Consider the following 9,672-nt stretch of genomic DNA (forward strand, 5'->3'; position numbering starts at 1 on the left):
ATTTTTATACCCTTTTTTTGCAGCTTTTCTATTTTTTAAAAAAATCTATTCCTTTTTTGAAATTCGCATAACCACAATTGTTATACGTTGAAACATGCATTATGTATATCTATGAAATGATGACATTGACTATCAAAAAAATCATGTGAAAGTTTTACTATAAGAAACTTTATTTGACCAAAATAAGTACATAGGATTTTGAGGAGCAGATAATGCAACTCAAACTCAAAATCAAAAACCTAACTCCAACTTTCTTCAACAGTTCAACTGCAATTCTCCAAATCCAAAAACCAACCCCCAACATTTTTGCAAGTCCAAAAGATGAACTATAAATAAAACAAGTCAAACATCAAAAAGAAAATAGATATACACATTCTATACAATTTTTAACTACAATTATTATTTAGATACATATTTTATACGACTTTATGTAGTTTCTACATGCATTCTGAAAAATGTATCAATCTAGTATAAGAGAGTATCAATTGAGTATATAGACACTGCAAGTATATCAATGCAGTATAAAAGTATATTAATGTGGTATAAAAGAGTATCAATTGGATATAAGGACTGCATGTGCTTGCATAAAATTTCCTTTCTCTTAAAAAGTATATCAATATAGTATAAAAGTGTATCAATGTGGTATAAAAATGTATCAATTGAGTATAGAGACTGCATGTGCTCAATTGGGCCAAATGGCTAAAAAGTAGGGGTGTGCATCGGTCGGTTCGGTTCGGTTTTACGTGTTATTGATTCGGTTTATCGCTTTTTGATTTTTAAATATGCAAAACCAATAACCAACCAATAAGATATTTTCTTATCAGTTTCGGTTTATCGGTTTTGGTCCTTAACGGTTCGGTTTTCGGTTTAATCAATAAGAAAATACTTATAAAATAGAAATAGTAATAACTAACATAAAAAAACGAAATCTTAATTACCACCAAAAGCTACGCAATGCATTTTAGTTTACAAGAATCTTCAAACTTGAACTGAATATTAGTTAGGAAAAAAATTGAATCCTAATTGTTGGAAGCTATAAATGCTTCAAATTTTTTATTACGATAGTAACCGAACTTTATATTGTGCCTTTATTGCCCTGAATAGGTTAATACTTTGTGAATCACTGAATTATAAATTAGTAGTGCATATAATCTATATACATACACATATCTATATATATATATAGATAGATAGATAGATAAAGAGAGAGATATTTAAATATATACATAAATAGGAATAAAAAAATAACTTAGTGTATCCTTATTGGGTTATCGGTTTAACCGATAACCCAATAAGCTAAAACCTATACCAAACCGTTTATCCAATAAAATTTTTTATAAAACCAATAAAAAACCGTTAATCCGATAACCCAATACCAATAACCCAATAATATTTTTATCGGTTCGATTTGATTTTTGCACAACCCTACTTAAAAAGGGAATTACTTTAGCCAACTGGCTACAGCATGTCCATCTTTTCAATTATGAATTATTTTTTTTTAAAATGGTCATGCCATGTCCTTTCCCCTTGGCATAACCTCAAGTGACAGACTACTATCCCTTCTATGCCCACAATTCAACTTGGATCCCAAATTAACCTAATCATGTTGCTTGTTCTCGGTCCAATAGCTCGTCAGCCCACATTGCGCTGGACTTGGTTCGTAACATAGGCCACCCCTGCTTTCATTGCCTTCACTCTTCTATTAATACCCCTATTGTTGTTTGAACTTCTTTCTCAATCTCCATTATCAGTTTGTTTAATCTTAGATGTACTAAGATATTAAAAAGAAGGGCTTAAGTTATATACACACACAAATAATTTTTACTCTATCGACGTAAACTCGGCATTGTAGGGTGATGGTTCTCGGAAAACTCAAGAACTTTTGACTAAAACTCAATAATTTTTGACTGACCCTATATTTATATTGAGAATCAATTATATAAGAATCGTACCTCCATCCCGGAATATTTAAGGCGCGAAAAACTTCTATGAGATGCTCAGCTTGTTCCTTTTGAAGCTCAATCTGTAAGAATCACCTATCATTGTAACAATTAATTGACCCTTATAGCATAGTAAAAGTATAATGGTGGCAATCACAAAATTTTACTCAGATCACTGTAATTATTAAAGGTAGAGTTAGCACTGGGCCATGAGAAAGCATCCAATATTCTGAAATATTATTCAGCATTGACTATAAGGAACATCAGACAAAGCCTGGTTAAGAAAATTCACCAACATCAATCGTTCCACATAAACAGACTACATGTAACCGATTAATCTAGCCTATTATTGAACGAAAGTAGAGACCAAAGCTGAAAAATATTACAATCTGTGCAATATAAGAGGAGCACCATACTGGGGTTGCATAGTTATTACAGACTGCGGAGAGTGTGTATATGAAGGAGATAGCTCAAATGAGAAGCGCTGCAGAATCATAGCCAAAGCCATCTTGGCTTCTATCATCGCGAAGTTCAGTCCAATGCATATCCTAGGGCCCCCACCAAATGGGAAAAACGTCATTTGGCCCTTTGTTGCCTTTGAAACACCTTCACTGAATCGCTCTGGCTTGAACTCCAATGCATCTTCGCCCCATATTTCCTTGTCATGATGCACTAAAAGTATTGGCAAAGTCAGCATCACTCCTTCTTGTAAAATTAGTTCCCCTAGCTTGGTTTTAGTTGTAACCCTTCGTGTAAGTGCTTCAGCAGGTGGATATAGCCTTAACGACTCGTGCAAAATCATTGTCACCTATGATTAAAAAGAGTTTACCAGTGAATTAGTACAGTAATAAAGAAATCAAGAACATATAACCAGAGGTTGGCCAAGCCTATATTAAATGGGTTCAACTGAATCAAATATTTTTCCGCACATAATATATTCACACATTAAATCCTACGATGACTTAAATGCTAAAAACCTAAGCTTTAAAATAAAGTAGCACCATATATCACGGTGATATGGAAATCGAAAAGTAAGATAAAATGTTGATATTCACTTACCATTTTTAAGCGGTTTAATCCATCAAATTTGAGCGTGCCATCACCAAAGACTTGCAAAACCTCTTCTCTAGCGCGAGCTTGCCAGTCTGGATGCCTGCTCAACAAAATTATAGTCCATACAAGCAATACAGAGGTGGTCTCTTGCCCAGCAATATAGAACACTTTACACTCCTCGATGACATCTCGCTTAGTCATGCCAAAATCGTTGTTACCATGTTGTTCAATTTCTTTAAAGTTGGATTCCAACAATATGCCTAATAAGTCGTCGGCATTGGCCTCCCCTGCTTTCATTGCCTTCACTCTTTTATCGATGATTCCCCTTATCATTGCTTGAACTTCTTTCTCAATCTCTTTCATCCTTCTGTTTCTCTTAGTGGGCAGAAACCTACACTCAGTTAACGATCAAAAACATGTATACAGTGGCGGAATCAGAACTAAAGAGTGTCATATTATAAAAAAAAAAGACATGTAGAAATAAGAAGAGTCAACATATAGTCTATATATACATAATAATAAACTTTTGATCTTATGATTTAGCTAAACATTGTAAGTTTCTGGCGAAAGGGTGTCATTCGACTATTTGAACTTGGCATAAGGTGGCTCCGCTTTTCAATTTCTTTTCCTGATACTATTTGGACATAGACATGGTAAACAAGGGTTTAAGTTATATTCATACTTGATTAGTACCCCTTTCAATATGTGTTGCGAACAATTTCCATTTTTAGCATCTCATTTTCTCTAGAGAAGCAAAACTTGAACGAATAGAACAAACGGTTCAACTACATAACTAATTTTTACTCCATCAATTTATGTTAACTTGGTATTGCAGGCACTACAAAAAAAAAAAAAACAGAAATTTAGCAACAGACAACTTATGTCACTAAACAGTAAATTTTTGTCGCTAATCCTGTTTAACGATGGATTAGCTATAAAAAGAAAACATTAGCTAGGAACCATTTAGCAATAGATAAGCGACAAATTCATAGTACATAATTTAAACTCAGGAAACGACATTTTATTACCTCCATCCTGGAATATATAAGGTGCGAGAAACTTCAGTGACATGCTCAGCTTGTTCTTTTTGAAGCTCAAATATCTTTCGACCTTCTTCATAGTTGCTTCCAAAGGCTGTGCGAGAAATTACATTGCTAGTCAATCTCTCAAGGTAAGGCCATATATCGAGTTCACACGATCCTTTCGCTGTGACAGCCTCCTTCCATTGGCTCACCATCTCACTGCAGCTCAAATGAAATACAGGAAGCATATTCTACACATTTATAAACCACTCATAATTAGTGCAAGCCAACTGCATCTTGTATGTTATATTCGTGAGCTAGAGAGGAAGAAAAATAGAAAAATGAAAAGATGACAGTTGGGCCTAACTCAATTTCAAATGTTAGCTCATGAGAGAATGATTGACTAGGTCCATATAAGCAAATTGTTAGTCCATTCCCCAACCAATGTGGGACTTCCACCCACTTCAACACCCCCTTCACGTCCAAGGCCCAACTGACACGTGGATCAGAAGCCAAACTGGGATGGACTGGGCTCTGATAGCATGTAAAGATAGGGCACCTGGGTCTAACACAATCTCAAAAGCTAGCTCATAAGGGGGAGAATTACCCAAGTCCATATAAGCAAATTGTCAATCTATTCGCCAACCAATGTAGGACTTTGACCCACTTCAACAGATAACTTGAATTTCTGATAATAAAAAAAGTGGAAATAAGTTGCTATTTAAACCTTAAATTGTTAATACTTCAGTTATATTTTCATCACATCCTGTGCAAGACTGGATTTTTTTCCTCGTTCGCCAAACACCTGGGTATTTCTAGTGGCAGAGCAAAATTTTCACTAAGAAGAATCAAAATATTAAAAAATTGAACATACCAAGAAGTCGAGGGACTCAACAGTCAACACATATACTTAAAAATAAGTTTGACATTATATATAAAGTGTGATTTTCAAATTTTGACCCATAAAAGAACATAGTGTAATTTTCAACGAAAGGGAACTTGAAAACACTCTAGCTCCACCCTTGCATGAGAATATCTTATTGCTTTTGAACAGAGACAAAATGTGAATCCAAGTCCTCCCTATTCTATCATTTTTTTCTTTTTTTAGTAATCGTGGTATCTATGGCAGCTTGCGTTCAGCTCAATTAATTCTACAGGATACCTGTCACCTCCCACCAGCAACAGGTACCAGGTAACACTGTCCACCAAAGCTAGAACACATGGAAAGAAATCACCTAATATTTGTCTGTATTGAGAACTGAACTGAGACATTATGGTACTTCACCCAACTTCATCTAAACCGTGTCATTATTTCATCTAAAACCTTACTATTAACTGTGAGACATTATAATTACTCAAATAATATCTTCATTATTTTCTTTTTTATTTTCGGGGGTGGGGGAGTATGTACGAAGAATACCTTTAACTTCTCCATATGGAAAGCAGGATTGAGGATTTTTCTGTGCTTTGCCCATTTATCCTCATTGTAGCTTATAATTCCATGTGCCAGTAACTTGGTTGGGGGAGTTAATTCTACCTTTTGATAGACGCTATATTTTGTTAACACTTCCTTTATTGCCTCAGGCTCCCTTACACATACCATAGGCTTTGGTCCAGCCCATATAAAACAGTTTTTACCTGTAAAATATTGGATAAATTTCATGAATTCTTAACTCACACCACGAGAAAGGAAAGGGTGGTAGTCGACAGTGGCGGATCCAAGAATTTATTTTGGGTTCAAAAAAATATAAATGTGTGAACAGATACATAGAACCATTGGGCTATCCAACAACCATGTTTTTAAATGGTTCAAAATTAATATATATACATAAATATAGATTTTCTACGTTATATATATAACATAATTTTTTGCCGAGGGGGTTCGGGTGAACCCCCTGGATACCACGTGGGTCCGCCCCTGGTAGTCGAACATCTTTAGTCGAAAAGTTATACAATGTATATAGAAACTTATATGAAGTATATTATAGGTCGAATATTATTTTTCATACGTATAGATTAAATCTGATACACTTGATGAAATTTCTGGCTCCACCACTAATGAATTGTGGCGGATTGGTAAGTATGCACACTACACGAAAACATGAAGCAATGACAGATAATTTTTGCCGCTAAATATGTTCCCCATGTTTCTTTTATGTGGCATTTTTCGCTTCTAAAAGTTCAAATTATGTAAAATTTGACTAATATTTTTAAATATATTTTTTGTAGATTGATATGAAAATAATCGCAACCTCAACTTCCAGCCCTGAGGTTGTGAGTTCGAGTTAATGAGGGAAACAACGAGAGCTCCTTTTAAAAAAAATAGCTTTAAGAAAATCAACAGTATTTTTCCAATAGTTCTTAAATATCAAATTTTAATTTTAAAATCTAATTCAAATTTTAATTTTAAAATCTAATCTAGTTTAGCTATAAAGATTAGTCAAACTGAATACGAACAAAAAGTATCATATAAACTAAGACAAAGAAAGTAAAAAATAAAAATAATCGCACGCTTTATTCTATGATGAATTATCAAAAAATCTTGTTAGATATGAGCTATTTAGCGAAAGACCAGCTACCAGTCCATTCTTAATTGAAGTCTTGAATTCAAAACTAAAAATGAAGTCATCTTTGCCCTTTATCCCAAACACTTCTCGATCCAAATTTGAATTAATTGATAGCAAAAAAGGAACACAAAACCATATGGGAGACCAAAAAAAAATAAGGAAATCTTACCATATTTCTTGATTGTTTCAATAAAATAAGGGAGAACTTTAGGAGATATGTCATCATCAGAGACATTCAATGGTTTGGACTTAGCATTTTCAACGCTTTTGGACAACTCTTTGAGGTCTCCAAATATTAATTTGTAAGAGTTTCCTTTAAGACCTTGTTGTCTGAGGCACTTGTCTAATTTCCTTGGCTTAAACCATGCCCAATTCAACAACTTCCATGCATATATAACTAAAGTTATTGCAATAAAAAGTGAAACTAATAGGTAGTAGTAATAAGAAACCTCCATTACTTTGTTTTCCCTAAGGAATATAATGAGTTATGTATGTGTATATATTGCCTTTGAAGGATAGGTGGGGACTTCAGGGGCGGTAGTAGAAGTCCAGATATGGGTTCATTTAAATTCAGTAGCTTTTGGCTAAAGTATATTTATATATAAAAAAGTTCATTAAATATGTTTGTATATTAAATTTGGTAAAATTCTAATAAGATAAAAGAGAATTACTTGGATGATAAAGCACATTTCACTTTTAATTTTAAAATTGTTAGTTTAAGTGATTGGGGAAGCAAAACGATATAGCTCCTACTTAATAACTGCAATTTCACAATAGAACACTCAGTTATTATAATCAGTAAACCCAAATTTTCAATCACAAAATGAAGCTAACAAAGAAATTACAGAACAATAATGGACTAGTAAAATAAAGAGAACTACCAAAGATAATAATCAAAAGGGAGATGAGAAGCTTAGACTCTAAGAACGGTAATGTGAGAGCTAGACATGTTTTTCCTCAATAATATGCATAAGCCCATTTTTATCCGTAAGTTTCTATTTATCAACTCGGATTTCAAACATAGCCACTTAATTCAATAGTAGAATGCTTTGTCAATATCGATCCAAACCTATTCTCAACATCCTAGGAAGAGGTAAGAAAATAAAGGATAATTGTAATACTTGAAATATTATTTTATCATATTAAAAAAAAAATTATGTACGTTGTATAGAATGAGAAAAATGACTTTCTCGGTAAAATTAGGATAAAAGATTTGGCAAATGGTATTATACATGGATTGTGTCTTCCCCCCCTTTTTTTCATTATACATGGATTGTCTCTTCCTCCTTCTCACCTTTCATATTTATATAAATATTTTAAAAATAATATCTTTTAAAATTTTAAAAGATAAATTCAAAAAATACTTATTTTCTCAAAAATATTTCCTCCGTACAAAATATCAAATTGGATAAGTATTAATTATATAACACTCTAGAAGCTGCAGGACCTCAAACTAAAATAGTATAACTCTAGAAGCTGCACGGCCTCAAACTAAAAATAGTAGTAGCATCATACACAGCGTGGTAATTAAACACTTGTATTTTCCATGTTGACATTTGAAAACAATTATGCAACCAAGTAACTAGGGTTTTGGCCCCAGATGACAAAAGAGTTTTAAAATAAGGTGTAGGTGACACAAGTCTTAATTATTAGTTGGAAGTAACAATTACTTTATTATGGATTAAGAAAGTTGAGAAAGTTTAAAAATAACCCACAAGTTTTTAAATTTACATTTTGATCCCAATGTTTATCTAAAATAATGGGAAATGGAGGAAAAAAAGACGTCTTTCTCTCTCTTCTCATCCATTGTTGTTTTCTCTTTCTTAGCGATTTTTGTTGTTCATTGTTTCTAATGCTTTATTCATCATCTTCTACTTCATTATCATCTTCATCTTCTTTTTGTCGATCATTTGTTGTTGTTGGTACATCGCTACTGCTGCTATCTGACCAATTTCTTAGGTCAAATTTAGTTTACTACATCACTTTCCACTTTGGCATTACTTCATAGGTGACGTTGGTAAGTAATATTATAATTTTTATCCGTATTTGTCATCTGGGTACTCTTCTGTTTTTCTAACAATGGATAGAACCCCGATCATGAACCCAGCATAAGTGCCTACAATTTAAACAAATCAATCATCTGGTGCATCAGATGAGTAATTTGTTGCATTAGAAGATTTATCTGTTGCATCAGACTGTTTATTTGTTGCATCAGAAGATTTATCTGTTGCATCGGACGTATTATCTGTTGCATCAAACATATTATCTGTTGCATCGGGATGTTTATCTGTTGCACCAGACTAATTATCTGTTGCAACGAATGATTAATTTGTTTGGAATAACACAATCAGCCTCTGCCACAAACCCAACAGATAACCAATATGTTTCAACTCTTGCTATTGCTGCTGGATTCAAAATTATTCCTTACGTCCAATTACCCGTCCCAAATTTCCTAATTCGATTTTTCATTTTACTTGTCTTTTTCATTAATCAAGAAAAGATTAAAAAAAAAATTCCATGTTTTACCCTTTGCATCAATCACTTTTTCTTCAAATTAAAATGGAAACATCATTTAATAGGGGGACTATACGCCAATCGACGTTAAAAGCTTTCTTCTCTTATGAAATTTCGATTGAATAACAAACAATGGTTATTTCAAACACATCTACTATCCCACCAACTGATCAGTGGGTTATGATAAACTAGACATGTTATTAATTACTTTTTTTAATCAATGTGGCATCTCAATTTGGGACAGGTAATTTAAGATGGAGGGAGTACGAATTAAAACGTCAAAGACAAGAAACAAACTAGTCATCTGTTGAAACAAATTATTTCTCTGTTGCATCAGAATTTTTATCCGTTGCAACATGAGTAATCTGTTTTGAACAACACATCAGCCCCTGCCACAAACCCAACAGATAAATCTTGCTATTGCTACTGGATTCTAAATTATTCCTTTTTACGTTGAATCGTCAACATATTTGTTGAGAAGATAATAGACAGAATAAAAATTAAATATGGATTAAAACGTCAAAGATCAAACATAATTTTTTTATTAAATAAAAATAAATAAAAATACATATAATA

The 9,672-nt window shown here is 33.0% G+C and overlaps 1 protein-coding gene across 2 annotated transcripts; it reads right to left on the minus strand.

Annotated features, from left to right (window-relative positions):
* Positions 1 to 2,150: 2,150 nt before the first annotated feature.
* Positions 2,151 to 7,857, minus strand: LOC107878456 (cytochrome P450 CYP72A219). 2 transcript variants are annotated; one of them, XM_016725450.2, is made up of 5 exons: positions 6,752 to 7,857; positions 5,436 to 5,653; positions 4,022 to 4,266; positions 3,000 to 3,384; positions 2,151 to 2,748 (listed from the first exon to the last, which is right to left on the minus strand). In XM_016725450.2, exons 1-5 carry the CDS (start codon positions 7,035 to 7,037, stop codon positions 2,323 to 2,325), a joined length of 1,560 nt encoding a protein of 519 aa, XP_016580936.1. In that variant the 5' UTR covers positions 7,038 to 7,857; the 3' UTR covers positions 2,151 to 2,322. The 2 variants fall into 2 exon arrangements, with proteins under 2 accessions (XP_016580936.1, XP_047271395.1); XM_047415439.1 differs by having other exon boundaries at positions 7,464 to 7,554.
* Positions 7,858 to 9,672: the final 1,815 nt, after the last annotated feature.

The sequence above is a fragment of the Capsicum annuum genome, chromosome 7, assembly GCF_002878395.1.
Source record: "Capsicum annuum cultivar UCD-10X-F1 chromosome 7, UCD10Xv1.1, whole genome shotgun sequence".
Classification (NCBI taxonomy): domain Eukaryota; kingdom Viridiplantae; phylum Streptophyta; class Magnoliopsida; order Solanales; family Solanaceae; genus Capsicum; species Capsicum annuum.